This window comes from Apteryx rowi, unplaced genomic scaffold, assembly GCF_003343035.1.
Source record: "Apteryx rowi isolate R43461 unplaced genomic scaffold, aptRow1 scaffold_50, whole genome shotgun sequence".
Lineage (NCBI taxonomy): Eukaryota > Metazoa > Chordata > Aves > Apterygiformes > Apterygidae > Apteryx > Apteryx rowi.
Window position 1 is genome coordinate 419648 of NW_020450761.1, and position 27052 is coordinate 446699.

Genomic DNA, 27052 nt, shown 5'->3' on the forward strand with positions numbered 1-27052 from the left:
GAGCAACAAGAGGAGGCAGAGGCGGACACCCAGACATGCCCGTCTCGGCAGGCTGCTGGCTTGTGCTTTGCCTTGCTGCCACTGGCAAACAGGTAAGATTGGGTTGCCAAGTCTGAGCTGGAGGAGGGGGAATGAGGATATCAAATCTCAAGCGTGGAGGTTCATTTCTTCTCTCAGAGGAGGCAGTGAGGTAGGAGGCTGTGGCATCTCGTGCCGCGGCGACTGATGGCTCAGGGTTTAGCAGCGCAGCTTCTCCTGCCTTTTTTCTCGGCTTGACTCTCTGGTTGTTTTTTTTGTGACTCGCCCTGTCTTGCAAGCTTCTCTTGCTTCTTTAAAATCAAAATACCCCAAACCCAAGGCTCTAAACAAAGCCAGAAGATCTGCAGTGAAAACAGCCTGCTCCTGCCCAGGGCAGGGTGTGAGAAACCAGAAAATATTTGCAGTTGAGGTTGTTGAGGGATATAATTTGCATGTAGTGTAAGAATAAGGCAGACTCCACCCTACCAAACAGATTTATTCAAGAGAGCATGAGCACACTTGTCTTTGGTTACGGCTGTATAGAGCTGCACCAAGCAGGCATGGGACGAGCGCATATGGTCTTTGCAGCCCAACGTGAACTTTTCCATGTCTCCCAGATGTATGCAGCCCCTATTACTCTCCGACCACCCCATAATCCTGAACGTAGCCAACCTCTCAGCAGCCTCAGCTTCGTAGACTTGAGGCCCAGCCAGATTACGTGTCTTGCTCAGAGGTTCACATGCTCTCGGTGGCAGAGCCGGGAACTGACCCCAAACCCCAGGTGAGCTGCCAAGTCACTGGGCAGCCTTTTCTTCTCAAAGGGGAAGCTCAAAGTGGGATTTGGATCTGCAGTTGTTTGCAAACAGAGCGTGCTGTTTTCACAGCTTTGTGAACTACTGGCTGGCTAATGCTCAGTGTATTTTACGGGTGTGAGTGTTGCTGGGCTTCCCGTGCTTTCATGAAGACAATCTTCCACAGCCTGCTAGAGCTGCACCCTGTGAATGGTGTACATCAGGAGATATCTTGCAGTGGCTTAAATCTGCAGAATCTCCCTTCACTTTTTCTAATTATACCACTTAAATAATTCCTCTTCCACCAAGTTCTAGACTGGTAAGTGATTCTCAAATCCCATGCTACAGCTATTTTATTTGCTCCATTAATCAATGTTTGTTAGCCTTACTACCATTTGTGTTTCTCTCATTTGAAATTCTAGTTTCTCTGTGTCGCATTATTCTTGACTGGTTGTGAGTGTTGTTTTAAGTGCTTACTTCAAGGTGGTGCTGTAATAGAGCTGCCTGGGCCATGGCTGGGTCCCCTGAGAGCAAGGTGCAGCTTTGAGGGAAAAAGATTAAGGAAAAAAAAAAAGTCTCTGCTGTCTACAGCTTACAATTTAATGTCTGACCACATAATTCTAAGAGCCCTTCCTCTGGATCTCTGTTCCTAAATGTGCTGCCTAAAACCACACAGGCCCTTTTTTCCCTCCAAAACATGTGTTTCTGTCCACTCTCACCCCTTAAGTTTTTCTTAAATTGCCGGTTTCCAGGTGTCTTCCATATGTATATGAATGAGCTTGCGTTTTTCAAAACTAACTTTTACATCAGCTTTCTGATGGTTTGTCTCGTCCCTCGGTATCCTTTGCATATATTTTTTTCCTGCCTTGGTGTTCAGAACTTTGATGGATGCAGTATGATGAGCAGACTTCAATGTTCTTCACACTTTTGCTCCAGGTCACTAACCATGACATTTGCTTTCTTCTGGAGCCATCTGGCTTTGGAGCAGTTGTTCCCTTTGGAATCTCCTCATTGCCTGGAATCTATTCAACTCTTGATCAAGCCTTGGAAGTTCAGGTTTTTATGCTATAGCTCCCAATATGTTGCAGATGCCCTGATTTGGTAGCCAGTAGGTACTCCTCATTATTTCTTGTCTCCCAATGAACAGCTTTTCAGAGGATGCAGAACAGGAAACTTGTATTTATTTGAGGCTGATGTGTAAAGTCTTTCCACTGCATTCAACACGTGCTTAATTCGGAGTCTGTTAGTGGTTACATAGGATGCAATTTTCCATGGCCAATGTTTCAGACAAGTAACAATACAAAATAGTAAGGGACCCCCAGAAAGCTGTAGTGTAAGTTTGCGTAGGAAAAGCCATACTGTGTCAAAGAGCCAGCTAACCTAATATTCTGTCTGCAACAGTGAGCAGGACCTGGAAGTCAAGAATGTAAAAGCAAGGCAAGCCTAGAGAGATACTGCACCGAGCCAACCTTTCAGGTTTCCCTAACGTTCTCCTGTGCTTAACTGATTTGAACAATGACTTTTATAATTCCATTGGAGTGGTGTTTTCTGACAGAACAAATAGTGAGAATAATAAGTGTGGTAGGGCTGAAGCTCATCTGATGCACTTGTGTTAGTTTAGAGCTAATAATATGGTGGGGTAGTGGTAGGACCGTAACATTTTCAATGCATTTCCAGGGAGAAATGAAAAAAACTTGCAAATGTAAATTTAATGAGTTCTCATAGCACTGCTGAAAATAAACATCATCATCATCATCATTTTCACCAAAGAGGAAACAGGAACAGAGAATTTGTGACTTGCTCTAGGTCATACACTGAATGTGCAGCAGAAGTGCTGGGAGCAGAACTCAGCCCTCCTGTCCCCTTGTCTTGTGCTTCGGCCACAAGATGATCTTTCCAAGTGATTTGTCTCATCCAGCTGTCAGAGCACAGGGTATTTTGCTTTCTGACATGATCAGCTCAGCTTCTTTGTGCAGAATAGCTATCCACATCCCTTTATTTGCTTAGCACTTGCAAAGAGCATAATTGCTTGTATCAGATGGAAGTTAATAGCCTGTGAGAATATGCATTTGTATAAATGTAATATAACCAATTACCTGGTTTAACCTCAAGGCCTCTTCTTTTGTGTGGCAATGGACTGGATTCTTCCACCACTCCGTCATATTTACTTTACGGGAAAAGTTTGCCCACTGCAAGCATCCAGAATTCTTCATAATTTAGAGCAGCTTTAAAATGCCCTTGGTCAAAGTGTAGATTATTTTTTAACTTCTTAAAATGCACAGTGTTTATGGTAAGAGGAAAAAAATGAGTAAAAAATTGTCCATAATGTGTTAGATCATAGGTTTTCCTGGTCCAGTATTCTGGCTGTAACCAGGTCCAAAAGAAACCATTCAGTAGAGCAAAACTCCTACAGTATCTAATCCAAAGCCCTGAATTTATTTTGGCATTAACAGCATAGGTTTAGAAGCTATTATAATTCAGTTAGTTCACTTGTCAAAATGCCCTTGCAGGAAAGGTTCCTGGGAGGGAAACTGGTAAATTTTTCTTTGCTTTGCAGTTTCCCCCGAATCACGTGAAAAATTGGCAATAACATTTTACAGCACCTCAAATAAAAGGAATAATGCATTGCATATAAAACTAAACCCATTCACAATTTAAGAAATCCCTGTTGTTTCTCTTCTCAAGGTAAGCATCATCTTCCTGATATAATTTCTTCTTCCCGCAAAATGGGACCAAAACAAACCTTCACCAGATTTCACAAGTCAGTAAAATTCAAAGCTTACCAGCATGCTAACTTTTAGGTTTAAGGCACAGGGCTTGCTTTCTTGCCAAAACAAAACAAAATGTAGGTCAAGCACAGGCTTTAAATGTGGCCATAAGGATCTGTTTCACAGAATCACAGAACAATTGCGGTTGGAAGGGACTTTTGGAGATCTAGTCCAATGCCGCTGCTCAAGCAGGGTCACCTAGAACATGGTTCTGTTGTCTTTTACTGTCATCCCACGCACCTCTAGCTCAGAAAAGCGGAAGGTAATTTGGCTGCTCTGCAAGAACTAGTGTAGATAGTAAAAAGCACACGTGCATAACTAAAGGGTAGAAAATCACAGAAACATCAAAGTGATGCCATCTTGCATTTATACCTTAACACTATTTAGAGGAATCATATTTGAGTTACATTTTTATACTTATCTATACCTTAGGAGTTCAAATGTGGAAGGCCCTACTATACTAGATACATGTACAGACACGGAACAGAAAGGTAGCCCCTCTTGCAAGGCTGTCCTCCTCTTCCTCCCTACCACCTTCATCTCTGTATGGCCAGGTCTCCAGGTGGTGTTTGCAGTGAGCAAAACCAGGACAGTTCCTGCCACCATGTGCTTGCAACACAACAACTGACTGCTGAATCCCTTTGTGCTCCGCACCCCACTCTGCAAGGGGACGCGTTACAGTTTTGCAGTGCATACACTACTGGCTGTTTGGAGGGGATGGTGTTTTGGTGTTTTTGTTTGTTTGTTTGTTTGAGATGCTTGCTTAGCTTGCTGGAAGCACTGGGGAGAAGAGGGAAACAGAAAGATGGTTGGTTCATCATGTCCTCAGCTGCAACTGTGCTTCTGGCACCCGCTGCCCTCTTCCTTTCGTTTCAAAGTCAACCTGCCAGGCAGTGCTGGGTTCTGCAGGCAGCTGCTCACCGTCTGTTTTAAGCGCACGTTGGCTGGTTTTGGTTGCACAGAGAAACAGCTGCTTCAAGAAAGGGTGGTTATTACCAATGGAAAATGCAAAGGCAAATATTTGTTTGTAATAAATGTGATTGATATAAAAATTAAGTGCTGTTTAACCAGGTTGCACTATGGACTCAGGTAGGCCTCAGTCCGTATAACACAATAACCTGCCTACAGGAACTTGCCTCTTTTTATGACTTACTCCTCTTTAAAAACGGTCCGAAGTTCAAGCAGTAGAAGAAAGACTGTTGGACTCCTATGGGATGGAGTGGAGATGGCTGAAAATTGCAGGATGGGCTGTAGGGGGGGAAGACTCCTGCTCTGCAGGCTGTGGTGGCACACAGGGCAGCCTCCTTGTTGTGTCTGCCACATGGCAGGATTTGGTGTGATGTTTCAACACCAGAGAACTGCAGGTTTCCCGATTTCTTCTTGTTTGTGCGTGGCCACGCTGTGAAATCACAGTTGTCATGCGGTGACTATTGGCAATGGCAGTTGTGCGGAGGGCTTAGCACCCCACCAGAGAAGCAACGCTAACTTACACCAGGTGCTCCATGACATACTGATTTTTGTCCCATACCTGTGGAATTACCTCGGTTGCTTCTGGCAGTCCTTCCCTTGGTTACCTTTTTGTTTGTCTTTTCAGGGTGTGAGTTCTCTAGGCTGAGGGCTTGGCTTTCTTTGGTGTTTGTACAGTGCTTAGGATGTCGTGGCTGCAAACAAAGCTGAAGAGTCATTAATCACCACAGGACAGAGCCCCATCCATTTCCCACTGAAGTCACAGGGAGGTCTGCCAGTTTGGGCCCGGGAAGGGAGCAGATACCTTCCACCCTGGCTGATTGCCATTACTCAGGCTAGAGTTTCCACCCCTCCTCGCTTTCGTTCTTCAGGTCTCCTCGTGCCCATGACCCACTCAGTGTCCCTGTGCCAAAGGCACGTTCCTACCAGCACGAGGCCAAAGGCATCGGTGATGTCTCCTCACCTCTTTCCCATGATCTCCCCATTTCTCTTGCTTGCCTTCTTCCAGCCAAGGAGCTCACGCAGACTGGCACAGAGGAGGCCTGAAAAAACATTCGCGTTCGCTCGCTGCCTGAAAAGCAGCTGCAGGTCTCTGACCTCATCTGAGAAACAAAATCAGAGGCAGGGCTGGGCAAAGAGTGACACCGCACAGGATGGTGAACTCCTGGGACAGAGCATGAACAAAACAGCGCAGGCTCCTCGGAGAGCCGGCCCCTGCTCCTCGGGGTGGCTGATGGAGCGGTTGGGGCCGTAGCTGCAGCAGAGGAGGGCAGTGGGCAGGCAGGAGGCCAAAGCCCTCTGATAGCCCTCCTCGGCAGCAGACCTCCGAGTGCTGAGCTCACGGCTCTGCTGTGGCTCTGCTGGGCTCTTGCTCCTTTTGCCTGGCAAGGAGGAGAAGCCTAGCCACGGCCCCTCTCCTCAGGGCAGCAACGTGCCCCACTGCCCTCCCTGCTGGGACCCTGCAGAGCCAGGTTGCCATTACCCCATGAAAATATAGATGGTCTAAAAGAGAGTAGGAAAGACTGTCTTTGGTAAGAATCAGGCTGGCCAGTTTAATCCACCCTGCAAGAACCAATTAACTAAGGAGGAAAAAAAAAAATGAGGTCATTCACCCTCACCGATTTGTGGCTACTCCCAAAAGAAAAAAAAAATATAGAATCTATTCAAGAATGACAAAGAACAACATTTGTGACTGCAGGTTGGTGCAGAATATATTTAGGCAGTGGTCAAAACGGAGGGAAAAGAAGAAAAAATCTTGCATGGAAAAAAAAATACTGTAGGGTCTTGTCATGCAACCCATTAATCTGGAATACAGATAGGGAAAAATGTGCTACTGGGTTCATATGAAGTCCTAAAAAGTGCTTATGTAGCACACAAGAGAATCTATTTTGAGCTTATTCTTTTGCCACAGCAAATAGTTTTGCCTCACGAGCATCATGTTCTTCAGTAACTTTTTGCTGGTCAGTAACTAGAGCAATCAGATGATTCCTTGGATCTGCTCTGAGGAAAGCAACAACAAAAATCTCCCGTGTAACACCACACGTAGTAAAGCAGGCTTATTAAGGAAACAAGCCAAAGGCGGTCAGAGTCAGGGAGGAATCTTTCCACTGACTTCCCTGGCCCAGGGTGCCCAGCAGAGCTTGTTCTTTGCGGTGATGCCCACAGAATAAATTAATCAGTTTTCAGCCCAGTCCTGAGTCCTTAAGTGAAGGCAGCATTTTGGTCATGGTGGAAAAGCTGCAGAGCCAGTCATGCAATTCACACTACAATTCGTGTCAAGGCAGAGCAATCTGCTGGTATTGCACCCATCCACTGCATACAGCCATCTTCCAAAGAAAAGGCTGCAGCCCTATAACTACTTCTGCCAGCAGAATATTGAGTATTTGTTCCACGTGGGATCCTAAAAGCTTATTCAGGAGAAGAAAAGTAAAACAGTAGCAGGCTGTGAAAGCAGGCTTCCTCTCTTCTGCACAAACTTTCTCATCCTCCCCATCAGCTCAACTAGGATCGCAGTCTCACATCAGACCGTAAGAGATTAATACATTATGCTGCATTCTGGCAGCATGCTGGGATGAAAGGATGCATAAACATACAGGTTTTTGAAGCATAGGATGTCCCCATTGTGCCCTTCTCATCTGGCTTCCAGAAACAGCACAGTCCAGGAAATCTCTCATGGTTATTTTTGCAGTAAGACTCAACTTCAGTTGATGATGTGGAAAAATAATCTGTTGAACTAAAATGCCAGAGGGGAGTGCTCCTCATAAGTGATTGTTTCTTTAGTGCCTCTTTTATTGTTGTTTCAGTTAAGCCTGAGTGAGTTGAGGGTAATGTTACTTAGTCTGCTTTGTGCATTACTTGAGGCATGGAGCGGTGCGAATGCTGAGCTTCCCTACTGAGCGCTGCTGTTGCACCTGTTTGATCTAGAACTGATTTGCCTTTGCAGGCCTTTTCACTGCAGCACAAATATTAGCTTTAGTAGTGTCACTACAGTGCATTTTTTATTTCTGCTTGTTATAGACTGTTGTCTTGCTGTCGACCTTTTTTTGTTAAATATTTTGATTAGGTTGTTTTTTTCAGATTTCATACTGTCTGATTCATCTTGAAAATATTCTGCCTAGTAACTATTAGTCTTTGAATTACTGTGGCAATGAGGACACACAAATTAAAGATTAGGTTTTGCACCAAAATACAGTCCAAGCAGGCAATTCATGCTCCTGTGCAAGTGGAACGGTATGAGGGCATGGTGGAGGAGGCTGTGCAGAGAGCTCAGATGCTGTCTGTGACTGTGGTGCAACATCCATGTTGCTTTGCTTAGTCCTGTCCCTCTTTGTGCCTTTGGTATTTGTTTGGCTTGTTCAGAGTGTAAAACTTTCAGGTTGTGCCCCATAACTTGTTACTGTCTTCCCTAGTACAAGTTGTGAATAATATTTAGATACTACAAGCAGCCCAGTCAATGAAAATGTTAGATGTATCTCTCTGCTTGTAGCATGAGGATGACTTTTCCACCGAGTGACGAATGCCACGCATGCGATGATGAGTTTTCAGTCCCCCAAAGAAAGCTGTCTGATTCACAGGTTCAGTCAGTAGCCATTTCAGCCCTGGGATCTATCACCTCTGTCAGCTCCCATCTGATACACCTAAGGTTCCTGTCTGCCTTACCCCCATCACCCCTTGGCTGTGAGTGGTCAGTGCGGCACTTCTCCTTCACGTAGTCTGCCTGCTAGAAATAGCTCCAGTGGCTTTGAGATTGATTAATGGTCCTTCCCGTTGGTGGAGGAGCACCAGTTGCGCGGGTGATCTCTCATAAGTGTGTTTGCTTTTTGCTACACGCTAAAACAGAGGCACAATTGGAACAGTCAGGATGGGGCTTTTACCACCATGTGTCCACTTCCTGGTTACAAGTTATGGATTTCTCTTAATTTCTTTATTACCTGTTTTATCCTTTATGTTCTTTCTGGACTCTTTAGGTATTCAGGCTAGTGTAGAGTTTCAAGGACCTATTTTTAACAGTGAAATAATATTTAGTTTTTAGCCTTTGCCATTTCCCGGCTATATTTTACCACGTGATGGTGGTTCTGTGATGTGGTTTACTGGTCACTGAAAAGTTGACATTACCAAAAAGCATTTAATTCACAATATAAGATTTTCATGGTGAGTTACAGACCTGCAAGTGAATAACTGGAATTGCGCGGCTATGGCTTGTGTGCTGCTTTGATTTAATTTTTATCAACAGTAGGACTCTCTATGAAGGAACTGTTGCATTTAATGTCCATATGATTATGTGTGTATCTTTTTCACATAAAACTCCTCTTCCCCTTTATAAACTCACAGTAACTCAGCTGTAAAAATTGTCAGTCGTCCATTATGCGTGTTGCTATCGTGTGCCTTAATACAGTGCCTAGGAGTGCCAGCCATGGAGCAATGACCAACTAGACCCAGATTCTATCTTTATTCTTGAGTAATTTTTAGGCAAGTCTCTGAAACTGGCAGCAAACTGAGAAAATCTGGTTTTGCTCAACAGTACTGCTGAACCAAATTAGATAGGTAGGTAGATAGCTGAAGGGCTGTAGGCACACAATTCATACACACAAGAGGAGAGGGAGTAGCTCATATCTGAATGATAAAAAGGAGCAAATGACTGCAGAGGCAGTCCTAGCTGAATACCGGGGTGCTGCGGGGCTACTTCAGATCAGATCAGAAATTGTTGGTCAAAGCTCAGTCCTTTTGATGAAGGCAAATAAAGCCCAAAGAGCAGTAGAAATATTGTAGTTCTACAGCAAGCAAAGCTAAGGCTCTCAAAAGCGAGCTGTTTGAATAAACTCAGGCTCCAGAGTTTAAAGAACAAGTGGTGTGCAAGGCAGACATAAGAGTTCACTCTCCCATAGGTACTTTAGGTCTGCAGTACTAAATGGAGAAAAAATGTGATATGCTTAGTGAGATGGTGAAAGTGGCTTGAACATTCTCCAGAAACAAATACACTGAGCAAGAAGGTGTCATCTTAAAGTAGTTACCCCTTGGCGTGTCCCATTGCATCTCAATTTTTGCAAAACTAGGATTATCGTTAATGAGCAGTCCCCACTGAGGCCTCAGGTTCTTGTTCAGAAATAACATGGGGAAAAAAAAATGTGGAAACCCCCGAGCTTGTTCTTCCAGATTTTCTCTTTTAAAGGAAAGGGGCCTGTGCAACTTTATCTTCTCTGAAATGTCTATCTGAATATTCATTTGAGCGAGAAAGTAATTTTAGCATCCATGACACACAGCTTCTGCTGCCATCAGATTGCTCAATGGCACTAAGAATAAATATTTCCTTAAGCCTGAGGACAGGAATCTGAATTCTGCTAGTTCCCCCTTCAGAAACACCTGTGTGTGTTTTTTAAAGGTCTGAGTAACACAGTTGGGCTTTGTAGCTGTGACTCATTGAAGTTCTGCGATCCTACAAGCACACTCTTGCTTAGCGTCCCTTTCGCCAAATTAACAACAACAACAAAAAAAGAAGCTGAAAAGGCTATCTGCAGTTTGATACCAAAATACAATCCTCCTGCAAACTTTGCCATGAGTGTGCTGCCTGTTTTTCTGAAGAAGTCAGTGGGACTACTCATGCACTTAAAGGTCAGCAGGTGCTGGTGTGCTTTACCAAACCAAGTCCCCGGCAAACCACGAAGCCCAGAGCAGGTTCGTCTTTGGTCCCTGGGTTCTTCCCCTGTCAGATATACCTGCTCGGAGATAATACGTAATGAAGCAGGAAAGCTTCAGGTGTACCTGGACCTTTTCAAAGCATCCAGCTGCATCTGTTTGTGGGATTTGATGAAAAGCTTCACTAGTAATGAGACTGCTAAATCAATGACCAGGCTGGGATTTTTTTCATTTTATTGCTTCAGATGGGATTGATACCTTTGCTTTCACTGGGCACCTAAAGTGTGACATGCGACCCCTTCTCTCTCCAGACAGCAGCTTGGTGATGTCAGAGTTACTCTGACCTACGCACCAGCCTTCGATGAGAGGAAGGATGTTCCAGAGGTTAAAATGCTAACTTGAGGCTTTGGAGACATGGTTCTGTTTCCTGCTTTGCCACTGATTTCCTGTTACCTTAGTAAAGTTAGTCAGTCTCTGAGCGCGAGTTCCTCATCTGTAAAATGACTCGCACTTCCCTATCTCAGAAGGACACTGTGGAGAGGAATACATTAGTGATGGTGAAGCATCAAGCCATCGTGCTGCTGCGAGTGCAAGTACTGTATTTAGGCTTCCTACCCTCTGAAAAAAACACTTATGCATAGACTGAGGATACAGTCCTCTAGCAGATGGTTAAAGAAGGAGCCCCTTGACTTTCATGGCGCTGCGTTAACAGAAGGGCCCAGGCTCACTGGATCGGCTGCCACCATAAGAAAATATGAAGTTTCTTTTGTTTTCCTTCATGTCCTCTCTTCCCAGCAGCTTTCACGCTCAGAGGATCTAACTAGTCCATTCTAGGCCAAAATTTCTCACCTTTGTGAGGAGGCTGGGCTTATATGGGGGTAGCAACTGGACACCAATAATCTTGTCTTTATTGCTTTGAATATAAATCAAAGAAGGGAATAATGCACCTTTGTAAATGTATCAGCTTGTCTCAAAAGGGGAAGGACATGGTGGCAGAAGAGAATACTTATTGACACAGAGTGTAGATTTATGCAGCTGCAGCTGTGAATATACTGTAACAATAACCCTCTTTATGCTATAAAGCAGGGAGGTATGAGATGATTTATAAAAGGTACCTGAGCGGTTAGCCTGCTCTCCCAGCCTCAACATAAGGGGATTGCTTGTTCTGTTCAAGCAAAATTTTAATTCTCAGAAATTATTCCAGACTCTTTAGCTGAATGCTTTTTAGCAGATTTGCATATCCTTCCTTAAAAAGGACGACTTTGCCCTTGTGTGACACTTCAGTAATTTTTAAGTCTTTTTTTCTAAAGAGGAACTTTCAAACTGGGGCAAACAAGGAAGAAAAGAACATTCTGTTATAAAAGCAAGTGACCTGACCTGTCATTTGTCTCGTTAGTTCTGTCGCGATTTCGGATGGCCACGAATGAGGAATCAGTTGCTCAAGACCTTCTCTCCTGCATCGTAGTCTCAATCTCAATCTGCAGTCTCTGGGAGCATCGTGTTTTAGCTCGCACCACCTGAAATGCAGGGTGAGAAAATGAGCTCCTTGGGTTTGCAGAAGTGGTTTAGGAGCTTCCCATGGGGCAGTGAGCAGTGTCACTGCTCAGCCACCCAGCTGGCCTGCCTTTCTGTTTCCTTGATTGTCTCCCACCTTGCCAGCCCTCATCCTTATCCTGAACAGCAGTACCTGAATACTGAATGTGCAGGGCAAAGAACAAGGCAACTGCTAGGAATAAGCCTGAGGGAAAACTTTCATAAGTATGTACATGTTTGTTTGCATTGTGGTAGGAATCCTAGTCCAATTCCAGGTGCCCTTTGTGTGAGGTGCTGTGCAAACACAAACAGCAATTTTTGTTCCAAAAACCTTATAATCTAATCGCAAGAAAGATACTGCTAATAAATACAACAAAAGAGACAAAAGGGAACACTGAGACAAAAGAAGTATTCTTACAAGACTGGACTCCTAATTTGCCTGGGATTGTCGTCATGATAATAAATGGCTATAAGGTGCTTATAACCTACAAACATAACCAAAAAAAAAAAAAAAAAAGACCTTTGACCTTAGGCACTTACTTTAATTCAGACACAGTTAGTGCAATGTTGACACACTGCATTTATGCACCAAACAATGACTCAAACTCCAAGCCAGAAGGAGGTGTTTTAAAGAAATATTCCAACCTCTTTGGTCATTTTTAAGTTATAAGACCCTTTCCAGCATTAGAAAGGACAAGATGCTTAGGGGAAGAGAATATAATGAGATTGCTATTGATGAAACTAGAAAAGGAAGAAAGAGGAGAGATAAAGGGGATTGGAAACCAATATCAATTTTACCCTTGCTTGCACAGCACTGTTAGATAGTGAAAGCTTCTTCTAACTAGCAGCAGAAGTTTTAATGCATCTTTTTCCAAATCAAAAGCCAGTGAATGATATTTTAACAACTGTATCCCATTAAAATGAAGTGTTCCTTGCTAAGGGCCAGATTTTGAATCATCCTATGTATCCCAAGAGGAATGGTCAGCAACTGGACGTAAGGTGTTGAGTTTGCCTGGAGGACCGCTGCCAAGAGACTCCCGGGCAGCCAAAGCAGAGGCGGTGGGGGGCTAGGAGTGATGCTTGGCTGGCTGGGACACCCCAGCGCAACCTGTGCCCTGAAGCCAGGGTGAGTGCCCTGTGCCGCAGGCAGGACTGCTGCAGGCAGCTGAGATCAGGGAGGGTTTGCAAAGGCTGGTAAGAGCTAGATGTGACACCGTAACGCCCTTTGCAGATCTCCTTTCGTGTAACAGTTTTGGCTGCTTTGTCGAGGGAGGAGTTCATTTTTGTTTTGTTCTATTTTTTAAGAAATAAAAAGGTGTCGGCTTAATTTGCATCACCTCAGTGGCTGGCTGCCTCAGTTCAATGAGATGAATGCTGCAGGACACAATAGGAGCCATAAAAAGCCATAAAATTGAAGTCCAATATTTTCTGGGGCTAGACAGGAGTGTTGTGTATCCCAGGGGGAAGCTGGGAACTTCTTCTTTTTTGAAGATATAAATCGTTCACTTCTAACTTTACTAGTTTGCTAAATGTTATACTTTAAAACTTTCAGTGGCCCAGGTCTTGGTCTGAGGTCATATCTGTGGAAGAGACTATGGTATGCCAAAATTTTTTTTTTAATAATTGTTTTGAAGTCAGAAGTTTCAAATAATACAGTATTGTAAGCAGAGGTTATATGGCAGGCCAAAAGTTCATGATAAATTTCAAGATTGTGTTATTTATTTATCACTTGGCTATATTACAAGTCCCTGTGTGTACAGCATCAAGTACATGTTATTAATTTGCCTACAAGGAGCCTTTGAAGTCATAAACATTGAGTAATGTTTTACTGCTTAGCTATCCAAAATGCTATAAAGAAGAAAAGTTTTCCTCCTCTCTATCACAATTGTGGGTAGGTAGGACTGAAGCTCAAGGTATATTGGTTCTCATGTTCTTTCTCTCCTTTCCTCCCCAGTTGTCACTACAGATCACTCCACCATGTGAAAGTGAGCAACACTATGAATACTCCGGACGGTGCTGCACAAAGTGTGAGCCAGGTATGTGAGCGTGGTGCTTGGTAATTAAAAAGCTCCTTAGAAGCAGCATTAAAGGGTCAGCAAGGCAACTTGCCCTGGTGATTCCATAAATCTTTTTGCATATACCATAACAGGTACATAATTTCAGGCCTTTGAGTACCTTTTAGTGCAGGAGTGGTCCTAGTGACCTCAGCAAAAGCCATAACACTTATTTTGTTGGGATAACACTTAGTCACTGTTGGAGACAGAAAGTAGCTTAATTCTCATGCACCTAAACAAGACGGTTCCTATGCTATAAGTTTCATGGATATTTCAATACCACCCTAGGTTAGGGCTGGACCAAGGAACTGAAAGGGTGACACAAAGAAATGATCATCCCCCAGTAGTATAGCAGTGTTGGCCTGGCCTATATTTCGCCTAAGGTCCTCCAACAGCTGACGTGCAACTTGCAAATGACCTACTTTTCATTCTCATCTTCATAGGAAAGTATATGTCTGCTAAATGCACTGGTACTTCTGATAGTGTGTGCCAGCCATGTGGCCCAAATGAGTATATGGATGTCTGGAATGAAGAAGACAAATGCTTACTGCATAAAATATGTGATCAAGGTGAGCTGTTTATACTGAGGAACCTTCTAATCTGAATTAGTGAAGTGTGAAGATGGGCAAGTGGATCTGGACATGATGCTTTGTTTAGGTACATGATAATGGAGGCTGGGCTTACAAAAGAACTTAAAAGACAGTGAGGTCCCCAGACACCAGGGAGTTTCAGTTCTTCTGTGCTCTGTTGAACACTGCAACTATAGTCTCCATGCTGCTCAACTGATTATCTTCACTTGGGCCATTGCTCCCTGTGAGTTGGATCTTAAAGGTCTGTTCTTTTGCCCAGCATATTGTGCACTCACATCCCCTAACATGGTTGCCTCAAACTTGCAAAAGCTCTTTTTATTTTCTACAGGAGCTGCAAGGAAAAGTATTGCTCAGGAGTTCAATCAGTGAGGTGCCCCATGCTAATCAAGGGTCTCCCATGCTTCTTGAAAGACAACATTTCCTCTAACAAGAATGGTTCTGCATCTGGCATTCAAGCAAAGCAAATAGGCGGAGCAGAAGGTTCATAAATCTGAGGCTTAGTATCAGAGAGGTTTTTACTCCCAGCTGCTTTCTCTTCTAGGGAAAGCGTTGAAAGAAGTGAATCCAGGAAACAGCACATTCCAGCGGCAGTGTGCTTGTACAATGGGTTACCACTGGAATGACGACTGTGACTGCTGTCAGCGCAACACCATATGTGCTCCAGGATTCGGAGTAAAGCATCCTGGTAAGATACAGAGAGGGGCCAGTACAAAGTGAAATGTCCAGGTTAGGCCTGGAGGATGAAGTCAGTGTCATGTGGGTTCTGACACTGAAGAGAGGGTACCTTAGACTCTCTGTCCACTGTGAACAGAAGATGCGTGTCTGATTATCATTGCCACTGCATGTAATTCCTCTGGATTATTTGCATTTTGAAGGCCACTTTGACAGCAAGGGGCTTGAGTCTCTGTAGTTTACACAGTATCTTGGCTGAGGTGACATTTGCAAGGTTTTGCATGGACATGGCCATAGCCGAAAGGACTGCAGTGCATTCCTAATGTTTGCTGAGGTACTTGACTCAGCAATCACTTGAACGTGCATTTCTCCAGTACTCAGAAAAATGGTCCACTGGGGGTCATTGCCCAGATCTTTGAAATCAGTTTCTGCTGAATGACTATTCTTTGCTGCATTCTATAACACTATAAGTGAGTTAAAAACGATGAACACCTTTCACATAGTGAAGGATCCTTTTTTTATATGACTTGCAATGCAAGGATTTATTACAGACATTTAATTTAGTTCTGGGTTTGATTGCAAGCAAAATGGAGACATTTTGTGGGTGGAAAATAGAGATGGTCAAATTCAGAGTTGTAATGAACACTGGGAAGATAAAGTGAGCTGTTCCAAGTACAAGGAAAAAAGCAGCACATAATGGAGTGAATTGGGCCTGAAGCACAGTGTTTTTTTCACCAAGCTGGCAAATCCTGGTACAGCACTTTGTTTGCTTCATGCAATTGACAATAACAGTTAGTGTCACAGTCGGTGGAATTGCATCAACACAAGACAGTTAATGAAAGTGGAAGGATATAATAGCTGTATATTATTTTACAATAACTGAAAATGGCTTCTGGTCATTTCCCATTTTGATCATGTAGAGAAATATGCTAGTCTTACCTGAGCTGTTTTTCCTGTTTACCTGTAACTGTCATTGCTACTCAAATATAATTTAAGATTCTTCTCTCTCCAGGGAAGCTTTTGGAAGGGGAGAGGGAGTGGAAGGATGGGGGAGCATAATCACCTCCAGTTTGAAATGAACTCACAAAAGCTCAACTATGATTTTTTTCTTCCTTTACTACACACAGTGCAACAAGACAAGGATACGATGTGTACACCATGTCCCACAGGCTACTTCTCAAAGGTTGCTTCATCCACTGATAAGTGTAAATCCTGGACCAAGTAAGTCCCTGTATCTTGTAGAAGGACCATGACAGTCACAAGGCAATGAGAAGCTTGATCAAAAGCATTTTTCAGTGGGGTGTTTCAGTCTGTCTGCAGAGTGCACAGAGCATCTCAGTTTGTGGCACAGCAATAAAGGAATTTTCAGATTGGAGCTTGAATCTTGCTGTGGGGTGGCGAAGCAAGAGAGAGCAATAACAACAGAACTGCTGATCTATTGAGCTGAAAATAATAACGATATCTGAACTTTTTAAAGATGGAGAAGCATAAGAGTAATTTACAATGGAAAGTATTACCCTGCATAAGTGTAGGAGCCATGACAGACCCCCTTGTTTGAGTATCTAGCTTCTGTGTCTTTCTTTTTTAGCTGTACAGCTCTGGGAATGGCAGAAATAGTCCCTGGGACTGACAAGTCAGATGCAGTTTGCGCAGAATGGAAGATGCCTGAACAACCAGAAGATGGTATATGTCCTCCTACAGGTTATTCATTAGAAAGTACCTATGTGTTTACTTTGTTTTTTGTCTAGTTTAACTCCATTCCCCGTGTGGATGACTCTAGGGGAAGCAGCTGTAGGCCAAGACAGAGCTCTTCAGAAAATTCAACCTTTAAAGATGACTTTAAGCCCAGCTGCTCTAGAACCCATGTCCAGYATACTAAGTAGTGCTTTATACATCCCACTGACATTGCATGGTGAGCAGCATTACTGTAATACCCATGATCTCCATCACATTTACAGCTCTTTCATTTTTCAGCCTGCTAATTTCCATACACACGTTATCTATATAAAGGCTACCAGCTTCTCTCTGTGCTTCTTCTATAGCAATGGACACAGTCTCAGCTGAATGTAGGTCCCTTATTGCCCATTGCCCTTCTCTCTCTCCAGTATGGATATGCTACCAGGGAGACTGTTTGCCTAGCACATGGCAGTCCTTCACAATCTGAGATGAAAGCCAGATTTTGCTGGCTGAAGTTTATAATCCCTATGAGCTGCATATCCCCGTTCTCCTGAGGCAGAGCAAGCACAGCCTGTGGGATGGCAGATTGCAAGGAGACTTTCAGAGCAGCCTGACTGGCTCACACCTCTCTAAGACACTGTCTAAGACTGTTTTTTACTGAGATGGCTCTGCACAAGGTGCCTTTAGTAAGGCTACTTATCACAGAACTTTACCAGTGCTAAAGCTGTTGTCCTTATTACAGAAATCTAAAATCAAATAGGAAGAAAAAAAACTCTATGGAAAAAAATRTGGAAAAGCAGGTAAAATAAGCAAGGATTGTAACACTGCTGAGTATAAGCTACTTGCTGACAGTACTATCATTTTTACACCCTACAGGAACAAACAGGATCTTGTATGTGTTGATTGTCATCTTGTTTTTTGTGGCACTAATTGGCATTGTCATCTTCATCGTATACTACAAGAATAAGGGAAAAAAGCTCACAGGTACATTATAGCTAATGGCATTTGTGAATGTGACAGCTGCATGGCTCTGTGGGTGCTCTGATATCACGGGTAACCGCCAGGTTAAGAAACTCAGGTGCCATTTTGGAAGTTCTGTGCTATCTGTATGTCTGTCCGTATGGATGTGTTTTAACTAGTGCAAAGCCAGGCTTCCCATTCTTTTCCTCTAGGGCAGGGAACATATTGCACTTATGCATAATGCATATCATCCTGGTATCCTCCTGCAGCCAGCACAGTGAGGTGACTGCCTGCAGGGTGCCCACAGCCGCAGTGTGGATGAGGGAGGGCCAGTGCTGGGGGCACGGCGGACGGCAAAGACTTACAGGTCTTTCGCCACCTCCTAGATCCTTTGCCCCACTTCCCCTCTTCCCCTGAAATCTGCATCTGGATTGGTTAAACTATACATCTCAAGACAAAAGCCTCATGTGTATTTGCAAACATGATGGAGGCAATGTTCTCAGCTGAAGGCCACAGCTCTGATGAGGTACTGCAGAAATACTAGAAGAAATAGAAGGAATAGTAAAAACAGAAAAATCAAAAAATACTAGGAAAGACATACTAGATGTTGCTGGGGCATTGAATATATTATGAATATGAGGGATATACTCACAAAAGTTACTCAACTCTGTTTTAAGCCTTGGGTCTTCACAGTTGAGGACATACTCTTATTGTTCTCTATATTTTTTGTCATCTCCCTCTAAACATGGAAAGCTTTTCCTAATGTATTTTTTGCCTCATTGCCTTTCCCAAGCCCTAGGAATTTATGAAATGTTTTGGGAGCAGTGGAAGGGAAGACAGCAACCCTCTCTTGTAAAGTATGTTTTAGCCTGTGTTTTAGAAATAGGCTGCCTCTGCCACACTAAACATTGGTTGTGCTAAATCTGGAATTCCTGGGATGGGCTGGAGGAAATGGTGACTCTCCTTGCAAACCAAATACTTGAGATGCAGAGCAGGTTTCAGGGGAATGCTCTTTATTTGACATTTCTATTGCCCTGCTGCTCTGCAGTGACAGTCTTTCATCGCCTTTGAGTGGTAAATCCTGCTAACTAGAGCCCCAGGGACCTGCAGGCTCAGGAAGAAGTCCTGCCTGCTTGGGAGCTGATGGTAAATGTGCAGACTTAACATCAGAGGAACAGACTCGTTACTGGGAACAGGCAGTGGTTAATTAGCTGATCTATCTGCAGACATACGAAACCAGCACAAGGTTAAAATGCACATGGGACCCAAGCCCTTCAAAATCTCCTGAAAGTGAAGATATAAAGCAAGAAGAATGTTTCCGTTAAGTAGCAGTCTTTACTATAAAGCATTGTTGGACTTGAAGCTTTTCCTTGGGAGATACTCTGATTAAGTGAATTTCCCAATTAAGCACATCCTGATTAAGTGGAATACGCTGTATTTGAGCCTGCCATCCCGTGGTTTTGGTGGCTTACCCTCTTCCCTCCAGGCTGCTTGCTGCTGTCTGAGAATGGTCTTTGGGACATTCATGTGACTCCTCTTGAAATAGACTGTACGGCTGTAACTGGGTCGGGATCAGGCCAGTCATAGCTTGGTGACATATGACCAGGAAAGAAACCCCATTTGATGTGGAACACAGTTTAACTGTGATCTATTTTGGGAGCTCGGAAACATTTGTTCCACAAGAATATATCCCTATTCCAGTTACAGCAAATCCTCAGCTAGATGGCCACTGGGACATTTGAACAGTCAGTAAACACAGCCTTGCTGGTTTACATTTAATATAATATTATGGATTGTGAATAACTATATGTGTTTAGGTCTGTGGCTAGCTTTAGTGCCTGCTATACATTACAGCTGCTGTTTTGTTTTCCCTACAGCAGATCTACAGAACTGGGCTAACGAAGTATGCAGCCAAATAAAAGGAACAAAGGTAAAGTCCAGGGCATTAAAATTTTCTGTTTTATGTTTTCTTTATTATATTCCTGGCACTCCCCTGGCAGTAGCCTCCACATTAACATTTGGCTGGAAAACAAGTTTTCTGTTTCTCAAAAAGCCTCATAACTTTGGCTTTTTTAGTCTGGTTCTGTGTGAATGTGCGACTTATAAAATGTCCAATAGCTTCCCTAGCTTCTGAACCACCTCTCTGGTTTCAGCCAGTTTTAACAGTCTCTGTGATGATTAAATATTTATAAGAGTAGAAAGTTCAACATGAGTCCCCCAGTTACTGAACATCTGAGACTCTACTTATGAGCGAGCCATTATGAATCCTAAGAGCCGGAAAAACTTCAGTTGGAGTTTGCACCTTTTTACATACCAGAGAAATTTGGATTTGGGGCAAAGCCAAGAACACCAGACACTCAAGGCATCAAGCACAGAGCCGTCAGTTAAAGAAAACATCCCTGAGACCCATTAATTTCAGTGCCTGCAGAAATCCTTGTTGTCCATTTGGATATGAAAGAAAGAAAGACCTTCCAAAAGGTTTTGCTTCAGAACAGCCCCAGATCCTATGGCTGAAACACTCAGTTGGAGATGCAGGTTCAAGCTCTTCTGCACTGCCTGATTCCCACCAGGGACATGGACTGCAGTGTCCCAGGTCCCCGATGCATCCTCTCCTAACCAGGCCAGTCCAGGAGCTCTGTCTAGTTGAGTGGTTGCAACACTCAAATCCCATTACTACAAAGGAAACTTCTTGAGAAGGCAGTTCCTCTTTTGTCTCATAAGCGTTCATGCACTGGCAGCAGCTCAGACTGCCAGGATGGAGGAGTGAGAACCAGCGGCAGTTAGTGGCTGGCAGCATTTACATGCTCTTCTCCATCCTGGAAGAACTGAACAGATGCTAAAAGTGAAATGTAGGTAGCAATTCCTGGCTACCCATCATTACAGCCTGACTTGCAGGTACTGAAGGGAATTCTTGAACTGCTGCCTCCAGTATTTTCCAACACTTTTTGTGGAGCTGCAACCAAAAAAGTACTGACAAAGTGACATCATGGGCTTTTGTATTTATTCTCCTAACTTACTCCAGGTTAAAGCAACCTTGTCTGTGTGTGAGGTTTTTATTCTAGCTTGTCCTGGGCCATCTGAAACAATCCAATTTTTCTTCTACATATGGCATTACCAATAATAAAGTTTCTGCTCTCAATAAGGCCTTCACAGGTCTACAGCCCTTCAAACACAGATAATTCAGGGTGTTTATAAACCTATAACAATTTAGACCTTAGTATCATTCTATTGATGGTTCATAAGGAACAGCAGAATTAAGTGACTCCTATAGATTTATTGACTCTTAAGGGCCTTTTTAAGAACTAACAATAGCCCCCTCTCAAAATTAAATGTTGCTGTCTCCCAGGCCACCAGATTTTTATCCAAATACCCACTGATCACAGCACCAGTGGTCACAGTTTTGCAACAGGATAGAATTACACTTCAAGACTCAAATACAGCTGGTGCTGCTCAAACTCAGCAGCTCCACGTCAAGGAAGAATTATGTTCTGCCTATTTCTTCTTTGTTTGGAAAATAACCTTCTGCTGATTTATTTATTAAATATGTTTTTCTTTTGGACTTCATTTAGGAGCCCCCCAGAGATGTGTTTGTTACCACAAGTATAACAAACACTGCTGCTCCCCAGATTTCTGAAGGAATGTGCCTCCTGGGTCCTGCTGGTTATTCTCCCCCTGGAAACACATGTTGCACCAGAGGTCACCCTCTGTGCATGAACGGCAGCCCAGAGACAGCTCCGTATGAGGCGGCAGGGAACCTCCAAGAGTTTTCTGTGGTATCTGAGACTGATGATGACCATTTCCCACCAGTTCCCATGGAAGATGAATATATGGATAAAGATCTCAATACCGCTGATTATTTATCTTTACTGAGTCGGCCTGACAGTAAAACTGTGTCATCATTTTCAGAACCAGTGGAGATAGGGGAGTACGATAGCTTAAATCAGTGCTTTTCAGGGATTGGGAGCACAGAGGACATATCAGTCGCTCAAGGCTCTCACCCTTCTCCCAAAATGGATGGCTCACATGCTGCTATAGACAAATATCTTCAGAAATCTTGCCAGCATGCCCACAGCTGCCCAAAGGAAATAGATAACAAAGACACAGATCGTTTTCCAGCGAACCATGACTCGGAGAAGATCTGTGTGAGGTGTGGTGTTTCATATAGGGAATCTCCCAGAAAGTGGAGCAAACCCTACTGTGCAGCAGTTGACAGTGCCTCCACCTCCCCAGAAACTGGATCTTATGCACAGTGCACTTGTGGCTTGCATTTTCTCTCTGCTGGTCAGAGCACTCTAGCAAGTGATCATGGTATGGAAGATGCATCTTCTGATGGTACTGACACAAAGTACCAGCACACAAGAAGCACTTCAGGGACAAACAGCAGCACTTCAGACCTTCCACCAGCATCTGGTAAGCCCAGTAGGCTTGACTTATACACAGTCATATAGGATTATTCTCTGTGCTAGCTCAGTATTACTGATTTAGGAGAAGGAGGGAAGAATAAAATGATGCCTTGAAACTTATTTGAAAGATGAGGATGAAATAGCAAGGCCATTTGTTTTGCAGTGAATTCTGCAAACAGTATGAGCACCATGAGGGATCATCATCCTGTGATGATCTAACCAGCAATGCAAAATCCATCTTCTGGCTGTCACTGCAGAGGCCAGGCAATTGTTACTGAAATGTTTTCATGATAGCAGTTTGTGTGTATTAGAGAGAAGTTAGGAGGAGGAGAGTACAGTGGCATAAAGGCTGAGTTGAGACGGGGTGCTCAGCTTTCAGATGGGTATTCTTCCATTAGACAGTCTGCATGTGCTTTTTTGTCCTCAACACTGAATTGTATGGTGGTCAGTGACGCTCCAGTTGGAGCTGTAACTTAGAGGCCATGGTTGGTCTAAGAGATTATGCCCAATTATCTACTTTTAGCACTTTCTCTTTGTTTTTATTTGTTAATATATAAGCATTCACCTAAAAATAATTTCATACAGACATTGCTTCTCCACACACAAGTGCTCTGTTCCCTTAACAGCTCTGAAGCACAGCTATTGGATAAATATACTTAAACAGTCAAAAGAAATCAGGAGAAAAATCACTGAAGCAAAACTAGCAGAAGGGAAGTTATGAACACTTTCTGAATGAAACCTTCCTCCCACAGACTTTTCTTCGGTATAAAAGTCTGCAATCTGCTTGTCATGTGTTATTAGTCATTTTAGATTATAATCTCTTAAAGAGAGATACTCTATTTTTATTTATGTCTGTGCAGTGACAAGCATAATGGGACCTGAGTTTTGCCTGGGACATCTAAGTATTACTGTAATACATACAGCAGTCATAAGCAGTTGCCCTTTTTTAAAACTGTATTGTGCCGTAAAGTTTCTCACGGAGATGTTGTTGTCAATCTGCCAAAGCCCAAAAGTGACACAGTCCTTTCCCTTCTAAACATACGTGTCAAGCAGGAATCTGAAAGTGCTGTAGTATTAATCTTTCTAAGAGCTGATACTCTTTCTATCGCTTCAGTTTCCTGAAATCTTGAAACAGATTTACTGCCTGATAAATAAAAATTCAACAGTAGTAAAAAGAACACAAGATTTTTTTATGGAAGATGACTCTGAGGTACAACTGAAAGTCAAGTCATATCTGGCACTGGAGAAGTACTGCTTTTTTTTTCAAATCCAACTAGAAGAGGAAGAGAAAATATGTTGGAACGGTAGGGAAAACAGGAAGGCTTGGGTTTAAGTGACATGCTGGAAAAGGCCTTCTTTAGATATGCTGCATAATTCTTCATATATGATTTTAATTGCATCTGTACCTTTAGGTATGTACATGCTACAGTGCCATCTGGTGAAATCTGAGCAGATATACAGTGTTTCTAGTTTCCCATAAGCTAAGTATGACTGCCAGGAGGTACTGTTAGAGCAGTAAATGATACAAGAGTGTCCATTAGTTAATCTGTAGTGCATATGGCTTGTTGGCAGGGTGTTTTATTCTGTCGACAGAATTGCTGTGCTCCACTGGCGACATCTGGTTGCGCGTGAACTGGGACGGGGCTTAGCAAGCAGTTTCTTACCAAATCATGCCTCAGCCCTCACTGGGGCCACATGCGGAGCTGTAACAGCATCTGTCATTTTGCTGCACCTTGTGCAGTGCCCAGCAGGAATAAGCATGCACACAAAATAACTTTTTGTAAAGCTTCTCAAAGCAACTGAAGCCACTCACCTTTGCACACAGTTGTGCTAAGACACAACTGTACAAAACGGTGGATGGAAAAATGGGAGGAGAAGCACTGGGTAATTCCATGGTATTTTTTTTAATTCCTTAACACTCAAAATGACAACTGAAGTTGCAGACTCTGCCACTATTATGACACAATCCTACAATATCAAGGTAACACTCTGGACAGGCACCACCTACAGGGGTTATCATCAGAGATGGATCTAAGCCTTCAAACAGTCTTTTGAATCCCTCCAAGCTTGGAAGCAGTCTGATCATGAAGATCTGGTTCGTGACCGCCTTGAGTCCTGACTACGACTCCAATGTTAAGCATGAGCCTAGGAAGACTTAGGTGACTCGTGAATAGGGATGGTTTTACAGAGCCTTTCACTTCTAAATCCCAAAGCAGCTTGGTTCAACAGTTCTGACCATTTAAACACTATTAGATGGCTCCGACAAAATTAATCACCTGCATTGTTCCAGTCCTTAGTGAATAATTACCACAGAAATTAGTCTATCATTGTAATTAATATCAGCAGGTAGTCTGAAGAGATCCAAAGCCTGAAAGTTTGCAGAGCATGATGCCTTTACTTATCCTCTGAAGGTGTCCCTTATATTTTCAGGTTGGAAACACATTTCTTAGTGCTATCCAGGAAGCTCTCACAACCATTTTCTGTGCTTTTGTGCTTCCAATATTCATCTCTTTCAGCATGGTGTCTTCATCTAGCAGTGAAGAATTACAGACCACATTCAACTAAACATTATAAATGTGTTTAACTCCTTTTTTTTTTCCCTTGCCACATAGATTTCTAAATTCCTGATCTCCTACTGAACACTGGTAAACTTTTGCAATACATTTTGTGAGTGGAAAGCAATCTGTATAATGGCAAACAGTTATTTTGAACCCTGATTATGTGTAACAGAGTCATGTTGATAGCAAACAACTGAACTGAATACAGGGGAAACAGCTGGCAGGAAAAAAAATCCTGCAGAGAACACTTACTCACACCTCATGATAATCAGCAGTAAACAAAGATCTAGCAATGCAGTGGTTTAGCTAAAATAAATACAATTGCTTGAGGGGGCCTATTAGAGAGATTCTTAAGTGCTACCAAGATCAAGTTATGAACATGTGCAGATCTTAGCACTACTGGAATCCAGTCATGGTATGTATGTAAACATCACCTTTGACGGCCAGAAAAATGTTTTTTGGGGCAGGGCCATGCTCAGCTGCAGTGAAAATGCCAATGTCTTAAGTAGAGAGGAAAGTATTGAGAAAATGTACAGAATTTCTAAAATGTTTAAGATCAATCCACAAGTAATGGTTACGTGGAGCACAGCAGGAAAAACACTTCTGAGGAAGAGTGTGCATAGGCTAGGAAGATGGAGCTAAATCTTTGATTTGGTTGCATTTTGTTTGTTTTGGTTAGTTTCATTTAACTTGGGGAAAGATTGTTCTTCTCCGTTATTTTCTTTCCACTTTAATGGAAGTTTATAAACCCCCAGAGCCTGATCCTGCTGTCACTTAAGTCAGTGACTCAGTCCTTAAATGACAGAAGGATTGAGTTTATACTGCAAATTCTCTAAAGGCCAGCAGACTTTCTGAAAGAGGTGTGTGTTGTAACTCTGTTAGGTCACCACAGTATAGACTCTGTTTCTTCACCGTAGTCAACATATATCCAGATAAATCCATGAGGGCATGACATGAGTACTGGAGTTTATCTACTTGGAAGATCAGGACAATATAAGATAATATTCTAAGCTCCATGTTATTTGTACACTGTGACAGTATGGCCTGACATTAATATTTTAAATCTTTCAATATTTATTCAATAAACTCGCTATCTATTCCACATGATAGGATCGATTGTTTACCAAGGGGAAAAAAGAATACAGTATCTGGGACCATAAAAAAAAAAAAAATATATATATATACATATAAATATAAGAATTGGAAATAGTAACCATTTCCTAACTAACTGTGTGTGGAGGCAGTATGGAACCAGCTTGAGTACCCTGAGGTAATGGGAGAATGAGGTTATTGTGCTCTCTCTTGAGAGCTCTCCAGGAGCTCAATTTAGAGGGAAAACTTTTCATAATGTTCCAGGCAGATTCCCCATAGATGACAGGCTTGGTCCTGTGGAGGCAAAAATGGAAATAATGAAAGAGCCCAGTGGAAGGCATTGATTATAAGAGCATCTCTATGTCACGGGTCAAAAATAATGGAACAAAAGTAAAGATATATCACACTGGATTAAATTCACTGTGGTCAACGTTCATCTCATGAGAGAAAAAATTAATCACATGTACCTTCTTTTCTCCCCCCCTTCCCCAGGAAATGTGACTGGAAACAGTAACTCCACATTTATTTCAAGTGGACAAGTAATGAACTTCAAGGGAGACATCATTGTTGTCTATGTTAGTCAAAACTCCCAAGAGGGGGCAACAGCCTCTGGAATAACTGATGAGAATGTGGGGAGCCCCGTGCAAGAGGAAAACCTGAGCCGCTGCGAGACTTTTGCTGGCAACACCCAGCAGTACAAGGAGAAGTGCGCCGAGGTGCTCGGCGTGGGCGGCAGCGGGCTGCAGAGCKCCGGCACCTACAAGCAGCGCCCTGGCGGCCCCGTGGTGCAGGAGGAGAGCCCGGCCAGCCACAGCGGCAAGCGCTGCTACAGCGAGGCCTCGCAGCCCGTGCAAGAGGAGGGGAAGCTGGGACATTTCTCGGAGAAAGCGTTGAACTGATGTGAACCGGTGTCCTTCCAAGCGTGACAGCGAGGACACGGCCGAGGGCTGAGGCCCTGAATGGCAGCCCGCGAGGGGCTGTGGTGGGACGCACGGCTGGGCCAGCTGCCAAAATCCAGGTTGTTGCAGCAGATTCATTTGTTCGGTGACTGTTGCTACCCCTGGTGTCTCCTGGGAAATTTTCCAGCTGGAAAGGACCATTCTGGTGCACATGCCTGTGATGCTGTTGCTGTGGAGGTTGCTGGTGGGAATAGACACAAGCATGAAGCCAGGTGTGCTGCTGCCATTGCAGAAGTAGCTGCATGCGTCAGGAGGACTCTGTGCCTTTCTCCTTGATGGCGCGGTGGGCTCCCCACAGGGCCCCCCGTTCCCTTGCACCTTTGCACGGGAAGTGGCAAAGGACAGTTTAGGCAATTCTTTGGGTTGGGGACTTTGCA

The 27052-nt window shown here is 43.4% G+C and overlaps 1 protein-coding gene across 2 annotated transcripts; it reads left to right on the forward strand.

Moving 5' to 3' along the window:
- TNFRSF11A (TNF receptor superfamily member 11a) lies at positions 1-27052 on the forward strand. Of its 2 annotated transcripts, none has more exons than XM_026079850.1 (10): positions 1-92; positions 13665-13746; positions 14208-14333; positions 14896-15039; positions 16154-16247; positions 16615-16727; positions 17580-17687; positions 19541-19593; positions 21233-22073; positions 26209-27052. In XM_026079850.1, exons 1-10 carry the CDS (start codon positions 36-38, stop codon positions 26613-26615), a joined length of 2025 nt encoding a protein of 674 aa, XP_025935635.1. In that variant the 5' UTR covers positions 1-35; the 3' UTR covers positions 26616-27052. The 2 variants fall into 2 exon arrangements, with proteins under 2 accessions (XP_025935635.1, XP_025935636.1); XM_026079851.1 differs by having other exon boundaries at positions 16615-16709.